The sequence below is a fragment of the Podarcis liolepis genome (genome assembly GCF_965112155.1).
Source record: "Podarcis liolepis genome assembly, chromosome: 14".
In the NCBI taxonomy this organism is placed as follows: Eukaryota; Metazoa; Chordata; class Lepidosauria; order Squamata; family Lacertidae; genus Podarcis; species Podarcis liolepis.
This window is the reverse complement of record NC_139569.1, coordinates 34,272,079-34,296,229: the sequence shown is the minus strand read 5'-3', so window position 1 is coordinate 34,296,229 and position 24,151 is coordinate 34,272,079. Positions and strand designations below refer to the sequence as shown.

Sequence of the window (24,151 nt, the reverse complement as noted above, 5' to 3'; positions counted from 1 at the left end):
TGGGCTTCAACTGGTAAGTAAGGACCCAGCACTGGGTCTAAGATGGGTCACAGCTGCAGCACTACGGCAATACAAATACGAAGTTTTACAAAAATAACCAAAACGGGTCTCCTGTTAGAAGGTGGGTCTGATTTCTGAAAAGGCTCAAGTCTTCTGGTGTGGGCCAGTAGGACCAAACTCCGTACAAGGTGGCTTCCTATACGCACCTGCCTTTGCCAAAAACTAGAGTGAGAAGGTGACTTACTGGACTGTGGTTGGGCTCTGCCCGCAGCTGGGAGATCTGCTCCATGTCCCTCTTGAGCTGCTCCTTCTCCTTCTCCAGCTGCTTCTGGGCTGCGCGGAGGTGCTCCAGATCAAGCTGGTAGGTGGCCTTCTTCTGCTGCAGCTCCTCCTGCTCCTTCTCCAGGCTGTGGTGCCCCTTCTGGAGCTGCTCCTCCCGCTGGGCCAGCCGGGCCTCCCGCTCCGCCACCTCCTTCTCGCGGGCCTCCCACTCCCGCTCCCTCTTCCGCTTCTCCTCCTGGTGCTGGGCCTGCTGCTTCTGCAGGTTGGCCAGCTCCTGCCGCTGCTTCTCCAGGCTGCGCTGCTTCTCCTGCTCAATCAGGGAGTTGGGGCGCAGGGAGCTGCGGGTCAGGGCCCTCTCCGTCAGGAGAAGCTTCTGGTCCTCAATGTAGGTGTCCTGCTGCACGACAACAGCCTGTGGAAGGGAGGGAAGGCTTAGGGAAGGCTGGAGCTCGGGGCTCGGAGACACCCTGCCCTCCAGTTCAACCCCTGCTCTCTCCAGGAAGGGCCCGGAGAGACGCTATTCTGAAAGGACAGGAAGAGACTCCTTTCCTTGGATTGCCACTACCAGGTGTTGTAGAGAAGAGATGGGGAACCTGAGCTCATATGTGGCTCTCTAGACTTCTATATCTGAACTTGGAGTTCTACTCAGGCCATGTCACTTCCCTATACCATGTTGTCCTCTGGTGCTGGCCCTGCACCCTCCTTTAGTGTTCTTGCCTGGCTGCAATGTGTCCTTGAACTGTGATAATACCTCTTATTTGCCTTGTGCATAAGAGTGGTGTATTTCTGGCCATGCCCAGTTTGGCCCCATTATCATGTGGCTCCCAGAAGGCTGCCAGCAAGGGAAGGTGGCTCTCGGCTTGAAAAAGGTCTCCTACTCGTGGTGTAGACAAGGCAGAGCTAGTTGTGCCCATGGCCCGAGTGGGTATGAGGCAGCTCCCTCTGTTTCGGACCTCTCCACGCAACGGGGCTGGCTTGAGAGGCATTGTATCCTGACAACACCAATGCCATGCTCTTCCCTTGCACATAATCATCCCTGCTTCTGGGAGAGACCCTTTATTTCGCTGGACCCCTTGCTAGAACTGAGGGCTCCCCCAACATTCTGCCAGCAAGTACACCAGCAGAGGGAAGCTTAGTCTAAGCCTAAGCACCCCAACCCTTCTGATATGGAGAGGACTTGTGAAGACTTTAAGCCAATATTACATGGTGCATTGTGCAAGCGGAGAATCCACACAGCAAAGAGCCCTCGGCCAATGGCCATATTCCTCTCCACCCCCTCCTCCTGGGAGTTACTCACCTGCAACATACCCAGCAAGCTATGGAGGTGAGTGATGCTCTGGAGAACTTGCTGCAGGAGGGGAAAAAAGAAATAAGCTGCTGTCAGCTGCTGATTCAGTTACTGGCGACACTGATCTGCTGCAGTGTTTTAGCCCAAGAGGGGCAGAAGGGAGAGCACACTCTACTATTGATCAACCATTAGCAAACCTCAAGTGAGCCTCTGTAACACTGATCAAGCATCTGACACAACAGAGTGTTCTGGACTGGTGTTCATTGTGAGATGGGTGCTCCTCATGCATGCAAAATTGTTTTGCAGTGTCCACACAATGTGTTTGGCATCAAAATGCAAGCCCGTATCCTGCTCCTTCCACAAACTTAGTGTGGATATCTGCTATTTTTTATTTATTTTAAAGTCTTCTTGCAACAACCCATCTGCAGATTAGACCCTCATCTGGAAGCGCCCATATTCTTTGGATATCGAGTTTTTGTGCTATTTCCTTGCTGGTTGAAAACGTTTTGGTTGTTTTTAATTGTGTTGCATGCTGCTTTGGAAACCGTGATCCTGAAAAGCAGAGACCAGGTTCCTTTGGCTGTGTTCCTCAGCAGAGAAGGCCAAGTGAGAACAGGAATGTTTACCTCATTGTTCCTTTTCAGCACAAACATCAAGTTAGCTGTTCCTCCCTGGGAAGAGATCAGACAGTCTTAATGAGAACAAGGCAGAGGAAAGATAGCAAGGATCAAAGTCAGCCTCAGGCAGCAACACTGATCCCCAGGAGGAGACAACCTGTGACCCTCCACTTATGGATGGACTACAACTCCCATCATCCCTGACACATTGGCCATGGTGCCTGCAGCTGTGGGGAAATGAAATCCAACAAAATTTGGAGGCCCACAGGTTGCCCGCCCATGCCTCGCATCGGGTGTTTAGTCCATTTTGCCTCAAACTCTTTAGAAAGGGGAGACAAGGCAGCAGCTCAGAGGTAGAGCATTTGCCTTGCATGCAGAAGGTCCCACGCTCAACTTCCAGGCAGGGCTGGAAGGACCCTCTCTGCCAGTCAGTGTGAAGAAAATAAAATAAAATAATTAAAAACAAGGCTTTATGTGAAGGGGTTTTAATGTTCCAGAACAGTGATTATTTTTTATTTTGTTTGTTTAAATTGTTGTTGTTTAGTCATTTAGTTGTGTCTGACTCTTCGTGACCCCATGGACCAGAGCACGCCAGGCACTCCTGTCTTCTTTCTTTAAATATCAGGCCTCAAAGTTCATGTTTTTCAGGAGGAAAAATAAGGCGCTGCTGAATGAGCCAGAATGAGCCCCAAGGAAATTGTCTGGGTGGGCACCCACATGGGAGACTGTGGCGTTTGCCTCCTAGTTTGGGTCAAGGAAAGGGTTAAAATGGGTGTGATGTGATTGGCCAGTGAGAATGCCCGCCTCAGTTCCATACCTTCTTCAAAACACTGTCCGACTCTGTCCTCCGAAGATCCTGCACATCGTCTCCTTCAACCTTTTCCACCCCTGAAAAGTCAGATGTTAACGTGAGTTCCTTAGGCCCAGGAAAAAACATAGAATGAATGCAATATTCCAGCCGTAGAGCTGAGGGCAGTCTAGAACCACCTCTCCGCATTCTTGTTTGAAATGAAGTCCTCCACTTTCTTTCTTTAAATTGTTTTAAATCATTTTTTTAAAAAGCAGTTTACAGCAATCACACACACACACAAACAAACACACAGAGAGAATTACAGGTCACTATTTCAGAAAATCGTGGCGATATTCTGAGGCAATCTGCTAAGATGGAGCACAGAGTATAGTTTAACTTGTACAATCAACTCTAACTATTATACAAACATGCTTAATATCTGAGTGTATAATTTACATTGAATATGCACGGAATATTCCTGGGGGTGGGGGTGTGACACCATACAGGGATTCTTCGTTCTGTGTACTTTCAGAAACCAAAAAAAGAAAAGAAAAAGTTTTGTATGTCCAGTTGACAGGGCCTTGTCTGTAGCAGCCCTCTATTAGTGGAATGGCCTCTTGGGTGAGGTGTGTCTGTCTTCCTCATTATTGACTTTCAAAAGGAATTTAAAAATACTACCATCCATGAAAGAAATGGTCCCTACCAACCCTGAAATCACTGTTGGAGATTGTGTGTGTGTGTGTGTGTGTGTGTGTGTGTGTGTGTGTGATTTTTATTGATAAGTTTCTCACCATAGACACCTTCAGGAGGAAGAGTGGGAATATAAATGGAATAAACAGATTTTAATAAAATGTTTAAATGGTCTGCATAAGACTCACAGTATAAAGAAGTTTTCAGCAAACATTTCAAGACTAACACAAAAGATGCCTACTGAATCTCCATGGGGAAAGCATCCCACAAGATGCCACTAAAGACTCAGTTTCCTGTTGATGTCAAATGAGCCTCACCAATTCGGGGGACAACCAGCAAGACTCCCTACAGGTGATCTCAGCGATCGAGCTGAAGCAAAAGGGTTCAGGCGGTCCCTTAAGGTGCCCCAGACCGAAGCTTTTCAGGAATTTACAAATTAAAATGAAGACCTTGGAGCAGATGGGCATGCAAAGACCAACACAAAAGCAGTGTGAATTCTAGGGAACACCATGGCAGATACTCACCCTTGCAGACATTCATTTGGTGACTGTCAAATCCTCCAAATGTCTCTGCCCTCCTGGGGAGGGAGACGGGTCCCACACCCTCTTGCTCCAAGGTGAGGCTGCTCATCTGCTGCCCAAGGGCACTTCCGAGGCTCCTGCTCACCAACCCTTGCAACAGCTCAACTGAAAGGAGAAGAAGCAAGCAACCAGAAGAAGTTGATTATATGACCAAACTCCATCCATGCTAACCTGCTAAGGTAGATTTGAATGTTAGGAAGAAACTAAGTTGTGAAGGCAGTGGTGGGTGACTTATGGGAGTCTGCAAAGTCACCCGCATTCAAGCTAGACATCATGAGGATTCATCCAATGCTTGCAAAGCACACAGGGCTTTACAGAGAGAGTAACATTAAGATGAAAAGTCCCCGAACCCAGAAAAAACTCCCAATCTGCACTGAGACAAAGAGGAAGGGCAAGAGAAACAGGGCAAGAACACGTGCAAATGAAATTATAAATGCTTATGCTAGACTTTGGCAACCTGGTGCCCTACAGAAGTGTTAAGACTACAATTCCCACCAGCCTCAGCCAACATAAATGTGCTTATGTATCGGGACCTTTCAGCAATCAGTCTTTAGGTAAAGGTAAAGGTAAAGGGACCCCTGACCATTAGGTCCAGTCGTGACCGACTCTGGGGTTGCGGCACTCATCTCTCTTTATTGGCCGAGGGAGCCGGCGTACAGCTTCCGGGTCATATGGCCAGCATGACTAAGCCGCTTCTGGCGAACCAGAGCAGCGCACGGAAATGCCGTTTACCTTCCCGCCAGAGCGGTACCTAATATCTACTTGCACTTTGACGTGCTTTCGAATTGCTAGGTTGGCAGGAGCAGGGACCGAGCAACGGGAGCTCACCCCGTCGCAGGGATTTGAACCGCCGACCTTCTGATCGGCAAGTCCTAGGCTCTGTGGTTTAACCCACAGCGCCACCCGCGTCCCCAATCAGTCTTTACTTTCCCTATAAACAAAACTCCCCAAGAGCAGCAACATCTAATAACTGCAACACTCAACAGGCTAGGTAGGGCTGGTGGGAGTTGGGAGTCCAAAACGTCTGAGGAACACCGGGTTGGCAAAAGGTGGCTTAGGCTTAAGTTTCAGAAAAGGATGAAGGTTAAGGGTTTAAGAATTGGGTTGTGGGTTCAGGAGAGATTTGAAATGATGGTGTGTGGGTGCGCATGCCACCAAGCACAGGTGTCCTGCCTGGGAGACTATGCCCCCTGACTTGGGCAAAGTGGTGGACAAAACGGGGGACCAATTCCAACTTCATTTCCTAAATTAAATCTGTCTAACCACTTTAGATCTGTCTCACCTTTGCTGCAGTTTAGATCCCTGCATCCTAGCTTAGGATTGTCTACACTGACTGGCAGCAGCTCCCAGGCCTCCAGACAGGGGATGATGCTCCCTGCCCTCACCTGAAGATGCCAGAATTGAACCTGGAACCTGGAAGTAGACACTGCCGCCCCTGAGCTACTGTGCATTTGCTAAGGCTGAATATACAGGTGAATATACAATTCCTTCTGGGGAGAGGGCAGTGAATGGAAGCTTACCTTCAGTTATCACGCTCTTCATCACACTTTCCCCCTTGGGTGCCTCTTCCGTGTTGGCCCGGAACAAGGTCCTAGCCCCAGAGCTGTCCTCGTGCCCGCTGCAGTCTGTCATGTCCCGAAAGATCTTCTCCTTCTCCTCCAGCAGCGTGATAATCTGCTGGTCTTTTTGATGGAGCTGTTCTGTGGGGTAGAAGGGGAAGGTCAGTCGAAGAACTGCTGCAGAACACAGAATGTGCCTCGGCAACTCGGTGGGACTCGCAATCACTGAGACCCAGGCCCCATCTTCTGGCAAGTCAGGGAATCACAGGAATCGAGAGAAACTCGGGTCACAGAGAGTTATTACCATGGGGAAAGGATGCTTTGCAAAATGAGGGGACAGGGCAAACTGATGCAAAGCAAACCAACACTGTACCTAGTCAGACCATTATTCCTTCCAGCTAAGAACTGTGTAGACAGTGTGGAGCCCTCCAGACGTTCGACTGAGATTCCCACCCATCCTAGCCAACTTGGCTAACAAACAGGGAGTTATAGTCATGTAACATCCAGAAACCCCCAGGTTTGCAAAAGCTGGCTTAGGTTTAGTTTCAGAAGGTTTATCTCGAGGGAGACAAAGCATGGGTTTGGATGACAAGTTAAAACAAAACTGTGGTTCAGCTCACAGCAGCAGCAAGACTAGAAGAGGAACGAAGTGGCCACAATGAGCTACCTCTGGGAGCCCGGCACATTCACACTAAACCATGGTTTGGCTCAGTATTACATATGAACTGAGTCAAAATAGAGTAAGTGAGGGGAGGTTTAAGAGCCAGTGCAGTGCTATAATTAGCGAGTTAGGTCTCAGTACAGGGCATTTGGAATCAAAACACCGTGAAGTTTACTGGGTAGCTTCTAAAAGGCCTGTGGCCCTCCAGTTAGTGCCATCATCACTGACCACAGTGGTTGGGGCTGCTGGGCTTATGACTCTCATATTTGGATGGGCGTTGGTTCCCCAGCTCTGCACATTTATGGCATGTTTTAGGCAAAGGTTTTGGTCACAGCTTCTGTTGTTTTTACCTTTCAGTTCCCGGGCTTTGGTGTCAAGCACTCGCTTTTCCTCCTCCGATTCACTAGGGATGCCTTCATCTTCTTCCTTATCCCTGCAGGAAGAGCCAAAACAGAGTAGAACAGGGCAGGAAAAACATCAACATCTCTGCATCTTTTTTGAAACCCCTGAAGTGCTCATTTGGGATGTCAGTGGGAAGCAAATGTTTTAGGAGGAAGGAAAAGGCTTTCATTCTTTGCAGAGGCGACAAGATTTCTGGCAAGGCTTAGAATGCCTGGACTTGAATATAAGCAAACCTTTAACAAACATTACAGTAAGCCGGCCAGTAGGTGGCCAATTTTGCCTACTGATGTCCAGCATTGGGCAATTTTACATCGGATGGATTTGTAACTTGCATTATTTAGTAATTTTTTTATTTTGTTGCTATTTGTACTGAATTCTTGTCTGGCGGTACATCTTTTCCCGGTTTATTTAACTTTACAGTAAGACACTATCAGTCATATTTAGTTTTATGCTCATTTAAGGTCGTATATAGACAAGATACTTAGCTGTATGTACAGATGCTACTTATTTATATAACAATTCAGTTTTAGCAGCCTGCGGCTAAAAAAGCAAAGTGGTTGATTGATGATTAAACTGCAGAAATGCAGTGGATTAGCTTATCTTAGAATTGCTTTTGTATACCTCATTAACTTTAACAGCGATGTCAACACAGCTCAGTTACACATAGACCTTTTTCCAACAAAGGGATCTGTGTCTTTTGCATGCCTGCTTACTATATAGTCCTGTTTAATAGTTTACAACAACAATCAGCGTGTAGAATGCTCGAGCTAGCCAGAAATTTTGGAACTCCTCCCTTTTATTCAATGTGATGCAAGGACACCGAGCTTAGGAACACAGGAAGAGCTGCCTTATAACTGAATCAGGCCGTTCGTCCATCTAGCTCAGTAAGGTTAAAACCCCTGGACAGTTAAGTCCAGTCAAAGGCAACTATGGGGTTGTGGCTCTCATCTCGCTTTCAGGTCAAGGGAGCTGATGTTTGTCCAAAGACAGCTTTCCGGGTCATGTGGCCAGCATGACTATAAACTGCTTCTGCCACAACGGGACATCATGACGGAAGCCAGAGTGCACAGAAAAGCCATTTACCCTCCCACAGCAGTGATACCTATTGTACTGGCATGCTTTCAAACTGCTAGGTTGGCAGAAGCTGGAACAGAGCAACAGGAGCTCACTCCGTCGTGGGGATTCGAACCGCCGACCTTCTGATCAGCAAGCCTAAGAGGCTCAGTGGTTTAGACCACAGCGCCACCTGCATCCCTTGTCTAGCTCAGTACCCTCACTACCCTGTCTGGAAAGTTGCTCTCCAGGGTTTCAAACAGAGGTCTGCCCCAGCGCTAGCTGGAGATGCTGCGGAAGGCATGCAAAGCAGATGCTCTACCAGATCTATGGTCCTTCCATTCAACATGGCACCACAACACCATCAAAAATGGACATGTGGGTCCTTGACCTGCACATCCTAAGAGCATTCAAATACTGGAGCAATGCTCCAGGGCAGCCTCCACCTTGATGCCACCCTGCCACAGAGACACAGCCAATCCTAAACTTGATTGCAACTGCATTCCACACACAATGCCCATGCATTCCGCAGACCAACCACCAGCTGCTTACATAGTATTCATGGTGTCCTGGATGCTTTGTATCCAGCTGTTGCGCTCTTCCTTTGAGCTGGCGCGAACTTCCACCATTTCTGGGTCCTTCCCTCCCATGCTGATAAGGAACAAACCCTTCTCCTCATGGGCTACTTCTCGGACAATCAGCTTCTTCAGAGATATCACTGTGGATTTTTGATCCTTTTGGGAAGAGAGGGGAAAACAAATCAATCAGCTTTCAGTCTGATGCAGCCTGACAGGCCTACTTTTCTACCTTAACCACTACAAGCCCTAACCAATGGATTATTTAATACATATCCCCCTCTAAGGTACTTCAGTTTAAACACACACACAGGTACAGGGAGTTTCTCAAGCCTGCAGCCAATCTTTTGTTTTTGTTTTATTAAAGATTTTCTTGTTTTACAGAAGTATGTGTAATGTCTCTCTTATTTTTTCCATGTAACGTTTTTACAAATCAGTTTCATTACCTGCAGCCAATCTTAGATGCTGTGGCGAATGAGAGCAAGCAATGTACTAAAGCATTTCAGTAGGTTTTAATGGTAGGGAGAATTTGGACTAGGAAAACATCTTGGCTCAACTCTTCACTACTGCTCTGATTTGTCCAACACAAGTCCACCTACTCTATAATGAAGCTGCCCTAAATCAGAGCCTAAATGGGGCTCTAGATGTTGGTTTAGATTGGATTCATTGTACAGCCGAGGAGGAGAACCAGTGGCCCTTCAGAAGTTCCTGGAGTCCAGTTCTCAGCATCTTTGGCCACCGGTCATGCTGGTTGCGGCTAATGGAAACTGGAGCCCAACAACATCTGGGGAGCCACAGATGCCCCATTCGTGTTGCAGAGAGTCCGGAAACTGACTCTCTTAAGCTGTGCGTTGCTTCCTGACAGTATATTTCCTTACTTATACCAACACAGGAACATCATCACAGATTGCCAAATTCGTTTCTGCGTCTCTGCAAAGGGTAGGACTGAATGGGAAAGGAGAACAATAAACTTTTGAAATGCACAGTTAGGTAATCACTACTGCATGTTATGGCCTTGAGGTCAGCTAATGCAATGAAGACTTCTGGGGAACTTAATCGCTTGCTGCAATCTTGTGGCATTTTGGTTGGTTCTAATAAAGACATTGCCCCACTGGGCATTTTGGAGGTCCCCCCCCTTAAAGATCAAAAGCACCATTGCATTTTATAGGTTTTTGAGAAGATTTTTAAAAACCAGCTTTTTAAATCCCATTTTGTAATTTCATTCTGTACAGTTCTGCTGTTTTAACGTGCTGCTTTATTCCTGCTATTTCTTGCTCTTTTAATAACGGTGAGCTTTGCCCAGAAGGGAGCAAGTGCTTTAATAAAATAATAGTAATAAATTTGAAAGATGCTAAGGAAAATGTACACAGAGAAAATAGGAGCCAGGAATTTTTTGCCCCCAAACAAATATATTCAGAGGCTGTGTGCCTTTCCTTAAAAATGGTAAAAAGGGGTGAAAGGAGCAGATAATTTTAAAAACAAACGAACAAAAACTAAATACAAGAATCATATTTGATTCAGCAACTCATTTTTTAGCCAAAAGTATAGTTATTGTAATTATTATTATTGATTAGAAAATACTAAAGATCTTACCAGAGATGCAAACACATATTTCTGGTCCTTTTCCTGAAGAAATATCAGAACATCTGAGAGGAGAACAGCCTGGACTTCTGGCAAAGAAAAACACAACAGACCATGTAAAAACACACAAACACTTGCTCACTTCTAAACCTCAAGTTCTTTGAGAGACCTGGAAGCTTAGGGAAGAGGTGGCTAAGTGGGCAGGAGAGCGCAAATGCTCCTTATTCACAATCAATGCTTTTGTCCTAAGAGGAAAAGGTGTTAAAACGCTGTTTTTCTAAGGAGTGGTTTTTGCTGGGTATAACTCTCATTGGCTGCAGGCAGCTCTCCATCCACCCACCTCGACCATCAGTATCAAAAGACCAAAGTGTCAGGTCAAGGGGAGTTTCTCCAAAAGTAGTGGCCACAAGCAGCAAGGGCAGTGTTTGCAGCTCATCATTTCACTGTACATGAAGTATTTCTACAATACTAGTTTCTGGAAACTAAAGGAGAATTCTCCTTGACACATGGCAGGATGCTTACAGGACAACCAATATGCTCCAGGGTGAGAGTTCACCCAGAAGGAGAGTTTAACCATCTCCCCCAGACTAAGGTTACCAGATGTCCTCGTTTCCCAGGGACAGTCCCCGGATTTACAAATCAGTCCCCATACAAAATCCACTGAAGTTGAAAAGTGTCCCTGGATTCATTGAAAAAAATCTGGTAACCTTACCCCAAACTGAAGGTGGCACATCCTGGAGCAACTTAGAAGGCAATGGCAAACTTGGTTTCCACAGCCCCCCGGGCTAAACACTATTCCAGCTGAATCACGCTGTACAAGAAGCAATTAGTTCTTTAGGATCCACCTCTGCTATTCAGATAGTTTCCCAGGTACCATATAACAAGTGTCCAGCAAGTATAATGTACCAACCTGGGTCTGTGTGCTGGACAGAAGCATCAGAAGCATCACATGGCTGTGCAGGAAAAAAATATCCCTACAGGTAGCACTGGGAGGGACTCACTTCTGAAATCCTGGAGAGGCCACTGCCAGTCAGAGTAGATAATACTGAGCTAGATGGGCCGATGGTTTGACTTGCTATAAGGCAGCTTACTATGCAGGGGTGGGGGAAACTGTGGCCCTCCAAATACTGGGGGGCTTGGACTCCCATCAACCCCATCTAATAGGGGCAATAGTCAGGGATGACAAGAGCCAGGGTCCAGCAACACCTGGGGGGTTAACTCTGCATGAAGGTCATCCCCCAAGGCCCTGTTGGTGGGCAGCTATACAGGATGGGAGCTTTGCAGCAGTGACATCCAAACTCCCACCCTAGAGAGATTCACCTTGCTTCATCTTGGCTGGGGTTTGGAGAGCACATTAAAGCACTGCAGTTGCAAAAGGCTTATGGGGGTCCACTGCTAAGTGAATGGTTGGTGCTGCTGCCGTCTTATGCCAATATTGCTGGCTTTATTGGCTGTTATTATGGTCCTGATTTTTCTCTCTCTTTACAACACAACAGTTTTAAAGTACTGTAGGCCTTTGGAAATCCACTGAGAGGGGAAAAGGCAGGGCACACATTTTTAAATAAGCAGCTGTGCTTAAGCAGTCTAGGAATTTAAAAGACTGTCCCAATGTGGACACCATGGAGGGTCCAACAAATTACACCTTTATCCAATATGCAGGGACAGGAAGGGAATACAGATGGCAGGGCTCACTTACCTTTCAGTTTGCTGGCTGCATTTCTCAGGGAGATGGGCCCGTCCCGGACAAACTTCCTGCGCCGCAGGTCCTCTCTGGCGAACATCTGCCCGCTCTTCATTCTCATGATAGACTTGCTGTCCGTCCGGGTGTAGATTTCATTGAGGCGCATCTTCTTCTCGTAGTTGCTGACTTTGCTGTTCACAGCAGTGATTACTTCCTTCACCAGGTTTAGGGACAGCACCAAATCTTGATGTTCCTCGTCGTTTTCTTAAAACACAAGGAGACCCACCTTTCAGTTCTCGCTTAATTCTTTTCGCCCAGCTCTTGAGCTTTAGCTAACTTCTTTTACGTTCCCTTTCCCTGACCCTCCCAGCTATTTGCTGAGCACACATTTGACAGTGACACTTAGATCTCTCTCAATTTGTGTAGAGTTGAGGTGGGGAACCTTGGGGCTTGGGGTCGAATGGAGCCCTCCAACCCTCTCTGGCCTTCAAACTCTCCCCTGGCTAAACCCTTTAGCTGGCCCTTCTTCACACCTAGAGTTTTAGATAGATAGATAGATAATACTTTATTCGGCTATAAGCCCACAAGGTAAAAACCAATCAATAAATAAAATAGCATTTTACATTCTAAAATATCAACTAAAATATTTCAACTCATAGTCTCCTTCACATTACATACAATCTCTAGATGTACCATATTGTGGCCTTGATTATAAAGATGGTGGATAGAGTTTACTAGATTTTAATAGTCATGCAGCATTCCATGACGTCTTTTATATGAAAGAACTGAATTCAGGAATCTGGCAACCTGTAATGTTCTATAAGAATCAATGTCCTGGAGTAGATAGGCTAGATGTGATTCAGGTGGTTTAGCAAGAGTTTCCAAAATGATTGAACTCAGAATCCTTGATCGGGGAACAATATATAAAGGACAATTAAACAAGATATGACACCTAGAGTGTTTTTTGGCTCTTGCTTGCCTTGCTTGTAGGGGTGTGGAGAGACAAGCTAACTGTATGGAGGTAAAATTAGCATCGAGATACAGTACAAGTGCCAAAACAGGGATCATTGCCAGAAGCGGCATGAAGAATCAGCAGACCCACACAAACCTACACTTGTGCAATTGAACTAAACAGAAACAACTTAGAAGAATGAGGGTTTCAGAAGCCGCAGGACCATTTCCATGAAATGGAGGCTGCTGTAGAGACAGCTTTCTTTCACCTAGAATATATCCTAAGACAACAGTCTCTCAGCAAGCAAGCACAAAGGGATGCTAAAAGGTTTTGCAATGGGTGCTTTCTATGCCACAAGCCCATTTATAAAATGCCAAGGTTTCTGAGGTCCATATCGCCATTTGCTCACCAAGGTGGAAAATGGCAGCTTTTCTCCTACCTTTGGTATGCTGCAGTATTCTTTGTAGCAGCACAGGATATTTGGTGATCCTCTGTGTTACTAGCAAGATGCACTCAGGAATGCCCAGACGCCTCACCACAGAGCTGCTCATCTTTTTCTAGAGAAAGAAGAATGAAATGAAAGATAAAGGGTACACTCCTCACCATTAGCCTGCTGCTGCTGCGGCTACTGAGCAGTTATTCCTTGCAAACTATCCCTACCTCACCCCACTTTGATCACACACACATATTCTGCCTAGAAACTGGATACTAGAAGCCCAGGGTTAAATATCTGGAGGGCCACAGGCTCCCTATCTTTGCAATATGTGGTTGACTTTGGTGAAAGAATCTGGATTTTTAAGGAGGAAGCACAATATACAAGAAACTTCACCTGCATGCTTCTTCCCCCTATTCCCTACCCCACCTCTATACAAGAGAACATTTGCAAAATACTGGTGTTACCTTGATGAATGCTTGAAACCGTTTCTCCTTGGAATGAAGGTCTTTAAAATAATTCACCGCCTCATTGTGGTGCCCGCAGAACTTGCCGTAGGTTTTCTTCATTTTCTCAGCGTTCTCCCCAGAAAACTGCCAGAAGTTAAAACACATGTTAAGAGTTCACCAGCGGTCTCCCCAAGTGGGTAAGGCAACTTAATCATCAGCCACTCGCTCAGCTGAAACATCACAGCAGACCATGGTTTGTGCTAAACGTCCCAGCACTTCTTGTGGGAAAATGAAAGTGGTGGCTCTCACGGTGGTATTAATGTTTTTATTCATTTATAGTTGTTTACTCATGTCCCACTTTTCACCATCTTATGTCTCAGAGTGTCTTACAACTATAAAAATCCCATAAATTAAGCCTTAGAAATTTAATCTCTTGGAAATTTAAAGGAAGAACATCCATGATGCAAAAGCCTACCGAAATAAAATGGTTTTAACCAGACACCTGGAACTTAGCAGGGACAGGGCCTGTCTGACTTCTAGAGGGAGGAAGTTTGACAGAACTGGGCCCACAGCACTGAATGCATCACTTCTTATTGATGCAAAGCTGTGTTTCTGATCCATGGGAGACCACTAATAGTGCCCCTCCCCCCAATGATGTCAGTGATCAACTTGGGACACTTTTGCATAATATTAAGGGTTACAGTTTTGTTTTTTAAAGCCCCTTTTACACATTTAGGGTTATAATTGGACCTCAGAGAGCTATGAGTTATGCAATCTGACTTCCCTGAGGTTGTGCCCCTTCTTCAGTAAACATGCCGTTCCTTCTGTTGTGCTTCAGTTCTGCTCCCATTGTGGTTTTGCTGCTGCGTGTTTTTCCATTGGATTCACTAAAAGAGCTATCTGACTCCAATCAAGTGAATGTTTAAAATAATCTCAAAATAAATAATGTGTCAATCTTTATGCATCACTGTACAGCATCATTTGGAGCGCTCCACAGAGATGCTGCAAGGAATCAAATAGGTCTGCTTGCAAAAGCAAATACTGCCTTTGACTTCACTAGAACGGCTGGATCCTGCCTCAAGCCTACTAAGCAGGATTTGCAGCGACGTGGGGGCTTTAGGACCCGATATAGCTATTTGCTCCTGCTCACACCTGGCAGAATAAATTGTGCAAAACAGACACTTAATTTGCTAACAGAGGCTGCAGAATTCTGCCATTCCTCACACAGAATCATGGCTTTCAGTTTGCTACATGTGCAACCCAGATTAGTCGGACTGAAACACAGGCTCTGTGCCCTGCGCTGCCCTCAGATACACTTCCCAGTGCTTACTTGGTTCACAAGGATGTCCCCTATCCTCTTGATGACAAAATTCTTCTCGCTTCTGTCCGCCAGCGACTCCTTCTTCCTCTCCAGAATCCGCTGGAAGAACTGGGTGTGGATGTTCAGCAGGTCGTCCAGGCAAGGGAAGACTTTTTCCACCATCTGCTGCTCATACTGCAATTCCTGCACCATTCCTCTGCTGTACACGTCGCTCATGATCTTCAAGGTGCGGACGTGGTGCATTTCTGTCTGCATCAGTTCTGAAGAAGAACAGAGAGGGGTGAAGGCAAGACAGACACAGGGGATGTTAGCAGAGAAGGGCCTGGCAAAGCAGAGAAAAGCCACAAAATGTAGCACTGGCCATTACAACGTTTTCCAGCCTGAGGGCCACAGTCCCCTCTAGGCAAGTTTCCAGTGGCCACATGACAGCAATGGGCCAGAAGCAAAAGAGCAACTCATGCTAATTTTGCTTTTATATAGTAAGCTGGTTAACTACACACCAAGGATAGCCAAGGTGCTGCCCTCCAGATGTTGTCCAACCACAACTTCCATCATTCCTGACCACTGGCCATGCTGGCCGAGGCTGATGGGAGTTGTAGTCTAGAAACATTCAGATGGCATCACATCGGTATCCCCTCTGTAATATATCTTTTTCTACCCTCCATCCAAACAAGCATGAAGAATCATCTGAGTTTAAGGGCTCATTCAACATAGGCGAAAATACTCTAAGGCATTGCAAAGCAGGACTAGTTAGGAGTGTGTCCACAGAGTGCGAAGATTCCTGAAGGCCAGATAAAAAAAGGCTTGGAGGGCCACATCTGCCTCTGTAGTTAGAGGTTCCCCACCCCTGGGTCACAGAACTTGGCTCTCAAAGCATCTCAGCTCTGGTTTAGTAACTGGGAACGTTCCTATACTTGAAATCAGAACTTTCTTGAGGCAGTTCACAGATAATATAAAAGGCAACAAGAATCTCCAAGAATACACACATCAAACAGTAGCAACGTGATAAAACAGGACAGCAAAACAAACAACAGAATCTTAAAAGGATGAATTCTAGAAGAAAAAGAAAACACCAAGGGGGAGAATGCCTTCTGAAATAATGAATGAGATTGGGGGAAAGGGGCTTCAGTCGTCTCTATACCATCTTGTCCCTCCCTGGGATTAGCAGAAGAAATAAATGTAAAAAAGAGAAATCACACACTTTTGCTAATGTACGAAGGTTGCAGAATTTTGCCTCTGTGCTTGCAGAATTTTGATCGCCTTAGAATTAAATTGTGACGCTCACCATAAATGACATCTTGCCGCTTCACAACATCCTTCTTTTGTTGCCGGAGAAACTTGGCGTCTACGACTTGACTCCAGGACTGGGCTTCCAGCTGCTTTGAGTCTGTTTCGAAATCTCCCATGAGCTGGCCTTCATTCATATCTGCACCTGGGTAGTGGAGAGAGGAAATCTGAATGGCAAATGCTCCTAGTATTTTTATCCCCAAGTTTGCTGAGCTGCAGGGTTGATGCTTTTAACAATACATGTGCTACAAAATATAGTATTGGCGTCTCATCAGATGATGACCCAAATTTAGGATCACCTGTCCAGGAAGCATAAGGACCGCAGAATTCATAGAACCTCCTTGAAGACATGTCAGAATCTGAGTTAGCGGATCCTGAACTTTGGAAGAGCAACTCAGACCTTTTGGGTGGGGAGCTTCAGACAATCAAATCCTGGCTTAATAAGCCAGGATGTGCTTGACCCTCTGTGCTTCTTCATACAGCCCCTTCGTACAAGAGAGGATTTAAAAAATCCCCACCCAAAAACAAACCAAGAGCTGGAAGACAGCTTTAGATCACAGCTTCATAGGCCAGGTCACACATAAATGGAAAGTGCAGCTCCCTAGTTTGCTTCCCCACTTCCATGAAGAGAAGAGCTAAGTGGGAGCAAATGGGTAACATGGGTGCACAGAGCTCACGAATATTCTGGATTACTGAGCCAGGATTTGAGCACATGAACCTGTTCCACCCACCACCCAGAAGTGGTTCAGCACAATGAAAATGTACTAGATTGGTTCTGTCAGTGCTTTCGCCTCACTCTTCTCAACACCTTGACCTGCTCTCTCCTAGTAAGTAACAGAGACCCATCTGCAAGGAAGCTAGAATTGAGGCTTTGTCCCCTCCACCCCAGCAAGTTCTTTCTGCCGGTGGCTTGCTTATCTTCCACTGGGGAAGACAAGAGCACCACCGAGGCCATTCCAATGCGCCACTTACAATTTAGTGCACTTTAGTTCAAGAGGCAAGGCTTTGGGAGACATCAGGCCCTGCCTAGGGATGCAAGGACTCAACGGAGGACTCAGCAGAGTCAGCAAGCATTTTGCGACTTCCCTGGGAACTCTCCCGGCAAAGTCCAGGCCTCTATTAGGTCTCTAAAATCTGCACTCAGCCTCTTCAGCTGAACTGCTCCTACTGAAGCTTACTCTCCTTCAGCTTTACACCCCAGGGGCTTGGAAGTTGACCAAACAAGGCGAGCTCCAGCCATTATTTGCATTTATGTGTTACCAATATGGGAAGCATCATTATGTGAATTGGACAGGAGAAGTAACTAGTAGAGATGAACAGAGGAAGGAAGGAAGGGTGGTGCATTTTACAGGGCAAGAGGAACCTCCCCAAGCAGTATCACACCCACCCAAGCAATAATTTTGGAGGAAGGGTCTTTTTCATCCCATTCTGAGTGCAGGCAAGAAGGAATACCCTCAGTGTAGTTTGAGTTCATGATGTTGTTGCACAGTAAAATCTGACTGGCTAAAGGTTGCTTTGATGTCTTTATCACATTACCGAGCGTTGAGATGATCGTTTGTAGAACCATTAAACTCCATTCGGGTAACCATGTAATTCTTTTACCCCCCTTTTGTTTTTCAAAAGTCTTCCATAAGTTACTTGGTAGTTAATGCTTAGTAAATCCGCAATTACAGTGTATATCTCCAAGAGCGAACCATTTATGTAATGACATGTAATTGCATTGTAATTAAGGTGCAATTTATCCGCCTTTGTTTACTCTGGTGAAATTAACAGAATGGTTGAAAGGGGCTCTGCGAAGCCTGCAAATTCGAGCTATGAAAGCAATTAACAGATGAGCCTGGAGCCGAGGATTATCCAGCATAGCAGCACATCGCGCAGCGAGAGAGAGAAGGAAACTGCTTACTTGTACTCTGAATACAATTTTAGAAAAAAATTATCTGCTACCAAAGCAGCCACTGCTCACTGCTGCTTGAAAGGACACCATTCTGCGTGTCTTAGCTGTGCCTAGATAAAATGAATTAACGGATGGGCTATGTCCTGGCGCACAAAGAAATTTGGTTTCCAGGTCCAAAACAACCTACTCAGACATTGAACAGAAAAAGTAATCATTTGATTTGGGAACTATGAAAAGATAGCAGGCCACATAGTGGCAGCAGTCACATACTAACCCAAACCACATGTGGTCTCCCAAGGAGGAGATTGTAGCCACTCTTCTCCCTCATCCTTTTAGCTTAGTAAGTTGCAGCAACTAAACCAAAGTTTAGTTTAGCACACTTTTCAAAACTGGGATTGTGGTTAAGATCTCTTCCCCCTTATCCACAATCTGGAGTGAAGGTTTGGTTTATGATTTTTAGACTGTGGTTAAGAAGGAAAATGCTAAAACATGATCCTGGGCTCAGGTGACTTAGTACCGTATTCACTCGAGTCTAATGAGCCATCAAATCTAATGCACACCTCAGTTTTCAGAACCTTGAAACAAAACAAAAAAAGTATTTGCTGGTGAATGTAAATGTGCCATCGAATCTAATGTGCACCTTAATTTTATCTATGTAATTTGGCAAAAAAAAAAAAAAGACGGTGAGCGTTAGATTTGAGTAAATACGGTAAATCAAACCTTGGCTTAGCTGCCTTGCTGTGATAACAAAAACCAGGAAGGAGCAAAGTGGGTGCAATACCTCTCCAGGAAAAAGCACTGGATCACCATGACATGCAAACCAGACCAGTATATAAGAGTGTGAGAATTGTGTTATAAAAGTGAAACCCCTAATCGTAATTGCCAGCCACAATTAAATTTGGAGCCTAGTTCTAACTGAGGCAATAATCTTGTGTCTAGGCTGTAGCACAGGAGTTTGGACCTCCGGATGCTATTTGGCTACAAAGCCCATCAGTCTTGATGAGCCTTGTCAGTCATCCCCCCCAAAAAGCTCAACAACTCCAGTCCATTCTCCCACACCCTCGCTGCGAGTAGATCACAGTCTCTTGGGAGTTGGACGTGCCTGCAAGAATATATTTGCACATAGTAAAACTAGTCCATCAGGAGGCAGTCTACAATAGACCTAATTTGATTTGGTGGATGTTTTCAAGGACATTTTGTACACATAGGAAGCTTCAAACCATCACCATTTGCAGTTGAATCTTGCTTGCTGATTTTAGCCACTGTGAGAACAGGATGCTGGACTAGATGGGCTATTGGCCTGATCCAGCAGGCTCTTCTTATGATCACTACTTGAGCCTGTTTTACTGTTGCCACTTACCTTCATCTGTTAATGACTCCATGGATTCGTTCACCCGGCTTATTTTATTCAAGGAATCCGTTGACTGGGAGAGGAACTTCCATGAAAGTATGTTTTCATCGTTCCCAACTCTGGAGGGACACAGAGGCAGAAAAGAACAGGCCATTCAGAATTTTACCTTTGCTGGACAGCTGACTCAGGAAACCTGGGTCTCCACTGAGGAATGCAGGGAGGATGTGATATGAGATGGGGAAGGGGCAGCTGCCTGCATCTTCTCCCCTGCAACCCCCATTCCTCCAATAGCATTCCTACCTCAATCAATTGCTTGAAATCTCCAATTATTCAAACACATCAATTATTAACATCCTTCTGCCAGCAGGAGACAGCATTTATGCCCAGATGTGGTTATGGTATCCAAAACCAGGGATGGGATACCTGTGATTCTGCAATTATCGCTGGACTAAAACTCCCAACTCCCATCGTCCCTGACCATGCTAGCTAGGGCTGATGAAAGTTGGATTCTAGTAAACTCTGGAGGAGCAGCGCAGGTTCCCCATCCATACTTCAAATCATCTCACCATACGAAGGTGCGAACCTCCACTCAACACGCCAGGTTGTCTTACAAGGGTGAGGAACCTTTTTGGCTTGGTGGGCCGGATTGTTATCTGTCTCCATCCCCATGGGCCAACGTTGACAGGGCAAACCTCCTGTTGATCACCTGACGTTATGACACCCAGTGAATGGTAGCTGGGTTGTCCTATACCCATCCTTTGCACAATGTTTGGGACCAGCAACAGTAGAGGCTTTCTGCATGGGCCAGCAGTGCAACAATAGTTCCCCCATGGGCGATTATTTTGTGTAATCAATCCAGCCTACGTATAATGGCACGCAGAGACATATAACAGCAGGTAAACCGGGTTGGGCAGAAACAGCCAGAATGAAATCCGTGCTGGGCCAAATATGGCCCATAGCCTGTAGCTTCTCCACCCCAAAGTGAAACCACGTACAGAGGAGTAAAACTACTGATTCATCTAGGCCAGCGGTTCTCAACCTGTGGGTCCCCAGATGTTGGGGGACACTTAGCTAGCAATGCCAGAGCTCAGGGATGATAGGAGTTGTAGTCCAACAATATCTGGGGACCCACAGGTTGAGAACCGCTGATCTAGGCAGTCACTCTCCACTCTGATTCGCATCAGTTCTCCAGAGTTTCAGGCAGGGTTCTCTTGCAGCCCTGCCACTTAAAATCCTTCCATTTGCAAAATAATAATAACCAGGAACTAAGCCTGGGATTTTCTTCACAGGCTCTTCCTTTGAGTTGTGCCTCTACTCACTGTTCAACTCATCAAACCATGCGCTTATTAGCGCCAAATGTACCTGCCCAGAAAGAATGTCCCTTACCCAGCAATGTTCTGGATGGAGACGCTTTTCGAAAGGGAAGGGTTATGCTGGGATCGCCTGCTATTGAACATGGAGGTCACGGTGTTCTCATCAGGGGCTAGAATCGCAGATCGAGGTCTCTCTTTTGGCTGAGAGGCTGCAAAGGAGGACATATTGTCACCATCTCTTTAGTTACAGTCAACAGGCCTGTGAGAATTTTATAGCAACTTACAATAATGTGAATAAAAATACACACATCAGTACAAGTGAAAAAAACAGAATTAAACAACACACATACACACACGGCAATCACGAGTGGTATAAGAAGAACAGGCATCATTACGAAGCTTTGCAGCTGCATTTTCAGCACAACATTCAGAATTCATGCACCACCAAGGTAAGAAAATATATATATATATGCTGGAAAAGTCCTACTCCAGAGTAGACCAGCTGAAATTAATGAGCCCATGTTAGTAATGTGACCAGCACTGGCTACCACTTTATGCTCTGCTCATGATCTTAAAGCACATACAACTGCTTCTATGTCATAATTACAATAAGAAAAGGGGAAAAAAAGCTCTGGTGCCATCTTTTGAGCTGCTGCAGCGAGAAGTAAAGAAGGGGGGGAAGGTACTCACGCTTATTTCTCATAATTACTGTAGGTAACGAGGAAGTATCATTGACTAGAAGGCCTCCTCCTTTCTGGAGATGGAAAGAATAAAGAGTACAAATGAATTGATACTCTGCATTAGAAACAATTTGTTGAAGGAGCTTAAAATGTACACAGGCACCTCCACATTTACCCTTAAAACGTGGCACAGCCAACTTGTTAGTATTCTGAAGACTTTTGTTTCATTCCAGCAGGCATTTTAACTGAATTCTGCTTCTATAGGTTAAGTGGATTTTTACTCTTTTGTACTGAACTTTTGAAAATTGCTTGAGAGGCCTCTGTAGTTAAGCAGTATATAAATTAACAGAATAAATATGTCCAACCATGGTTTGCTTTGTTCAAGCTAACCATGATGATGAACCAAAGTTTGTTCTCACATATGCAAGAACCAGGGCTGGAAACCAATGTATGAACTGCCCCCAGTATGAACTGATACGGACCCTGAAATCCTCATCTAAGGCTTCTCTTCATGTGCCCAGTCTATGGGAGGTCTGGAGAGCAGCTAAACAAGAACAGGCATTTTCAATGGTGGCTCCCTGCTTGTGGAATGCTATTCCAGAGAGGCTCGCCTGGCGCTATCATTACATATTGAGGTTTTACCTTTTTGCATGTCTTAAATTATGGTTGTAAGTCTCTTAGGGATTTGTAAACCACTTTGTAAAAAATAACCAAACAAACCTCAAAGTGGTTTACAATCAAGAAGTAGAAAAAATTATCTACCTGTCTTTAGGTGACAGGCAAATACAATTTCTCCTAGACCTCTGACTTTTAATTATCTGCTGTCTTATTCAGGGAATGTGATGTTTAAGTCCTGCCTTTTCAAAATGGGAATGAGGTTTATATTTTTCTCTGTTTAAACTGGTTTTAATTCATGTTTGTTTATTCTTGTAGGTCAGTTTGAGTTCCGCAGTAGAAAAAAAATACTGAATAAACAAACATTTAAAAACAGCAGAAGACGTGAGATTTTTCAAGACAGAGAAAACCTGCTCTTCTAAAAATCAGAGGTCTGTGCTCTGGACATCCTGGTCATATTACTACCATACGATTTCTAGGCACAAACAGAAAATTTTGGATAATTGTCTCTTTTTTTGCACAAAAGGAAACAAGAGCACTCTTACCTTCATTTTGGCTTTGGCACAAGCAACCACGTTCTCCTTACAGTTTTTATGGACCAGAATACCACAACCTGTATAAAATGAAGGGCAGCAGCACATGTCAATATTTGCCTAGTTTCTCGTGCTGGTCTTCAGAGTTTAACAATTCAGACCTCCTTATGTGCCCAGCAGCCATCGGGACAGCTAAAATTTGCTTTCTTTCGTGTTAATTATTTATGCCACCCAAAAGAAAGACTGGCTCCTCCTAGCATCCTGCCAGCAAATATTCCAACTTTAAAATGCAGAAGAATGGGGAAATATCAAGCTCAGTGGGAAATGAGATGTAAAAGAAAGCCAATGGACCAACATCAAAGTAAATAGAGACATTCTCCATTTCCCCCTTCCCTTACTACTCAGATTTCCAGTAAAGGAACCCTTTGCAATTTGTAAGCACCCAAAACTCACTTCCCATTCCTTCCTCTACAGAACTCACAAGGAGCACTGGTCTTGCTATACACATGCCCTATGCCATCACACCTGGGCTTGCATCATAGAGAATTTGTGATAAAGCAGCTACAGTCAATCTGACTCCTGGGCAAGATGAGCACTTATGGGAGCTGCTATCTGTCCAAACCAGCTGCTTAACTAAGCTATGTTTTTCCATTTCTGCTCTGAGCTTCTTGAGGGAGAGAAATGTTATGTGTTGTCACAGAACATCAGAATAAGTTGTCAACTCTTCCCATCACAAGCCCTACGGCGCTACGTTATGCATACAAGACTTTGGGGGTGGGTGCGAAGAAAGCCGAGCTACTTTCGTTTCTCATAATCCTCGTCATCGCCACAGTCAATACTGGTTGGGCAACAGATAAATGTCTAATCGGTTAACCTTTGCATTTTCACCTGAGTCAATAGCAACAGACCAGCAACTTCAGGTTCTCAGACGAGGAAATGCCCCGTGGAGATAACGTGGCTCAGTTTTGACATTGTACACGTTAGGCAAAGGAAAATACTGAATTGCGTCACAACCTGTGAGTCAGGTATAGATCCCCCAACCCAATGTCTGTTTAACAGATAGCTTTGTTTTATTTACTTATTTTGCTCAAAAGCCTCACTTGAACCCAAACTCATTTTGATTAAGGGCTCACAGCACATGCTGACTTTAAAAGCCCTGACGTAAGGGTCAGTATTCTTAGGTTTTAAAAGGGACTATACAAGGAATATTCTATTCCCCTTCTGAACACTTCCTCCCCCAGGAAACTAACTTGTTAGATGTAATGCCATCATTTTCTATCTGGAAACAATAATAATAATTTTGACCTGATTTTTGTGCTATGTTTCCTGGAATGAAAGGAGGAGGGGATTTGTCTCTGGCTACTTCCGTACACAATGACTTACAGTTCAGTATTCACCCACATCACTAAAGAAAATGTTACATTCTGAAAGGCATCACCTTTTGCCCGGTCATGTGAACCAACTAGTAAGCATATAAACTGAAGACCAGAACTACTAGATGTGTGAGAAGTGATTGAAAATGAACGCATTGCAGTCTAGAAGGTCATTAGCAGAGGTATGCAA

General features: G+C 45.1%; 1 protein-coding gene across 12 annotated transcripts in view; it reads right to left on the bottom strand.

The window, feature by feature from the left end:
- Window positions 1-24,151, bottom strand: part of AKAP13 (A-kinase anchoring protein 13) — a 239,199-nt gene that overhangs the window by 6,651 nt on the left and 208,397 nt on the right. For all 12 annotated transcript variants that reach the window (XM_083474938.1, XM_083474931.1, XM_083474932.1 and 9 more), the window contains 18 exons: window positions 22,601-22,668; window positions 21,451-21,514; window positions 20,834-20,969; window positions 19,457-19,566; window positions 16,201-16,347; window positions 14,925-15,175; window positions 13,613-13,738; window positions 13,152-13,269; window positions 11,776-12,024; window positions 10,092-10,168; window positions 8,476-8,657; window positions 6,819-6,901; window positions 5,769-5,948; window positions 4,192-4,353; window positions 3,005-3,075; window positions 2,197-2,241; window positions 1,580-1,630; window positions 245-694 (listed from right to left, as the gene is read on the bottom strand). In XM_083474938.1, coding sequence (XP_083331064.1) covers window positions 245-694; window positions 1,580-1,630; window positions 2,197-2,241; window positions 3,005-3,075; window positions 4,192-4,353; window positions 5,769-5,948; window positions 6,819-6,901; window positions 8,476-8,657; window positions 10,092-10,168; window positions 11,776-12,024; window positions 13,152-13,269; window positions 13,613-13,738; window positions 14,925-15,175; window positions 16,201-16,347; window positions 19,457-19,566; window positions 20,834-20,969; window positions 21,451-21,514; window positions 22,601-22,668 — 2,570 coding nt within the window. The remainder of the gene's footprint in view (window positions 1-244; window positions 695-1,579; window positions 1,631-2,196; window positions 2,242-3,004; window positions 3,076-4,191; window positions 4,354-5,768; window positions 5,949-6,818; window positions 6,902-8,475; window positions 8,658-10,091; window positions 10,169-11,775; window positions 12,025-13,151; window positions 13,270-13,612; window positions 13,739-14,924; window positions 15,176-16,200; window positions 16,348-19,456; window positions 19,567-20,833; window positions 20,970-21,450; window positions 21,515-22,600; window positions 22,669-24,151) is intronic.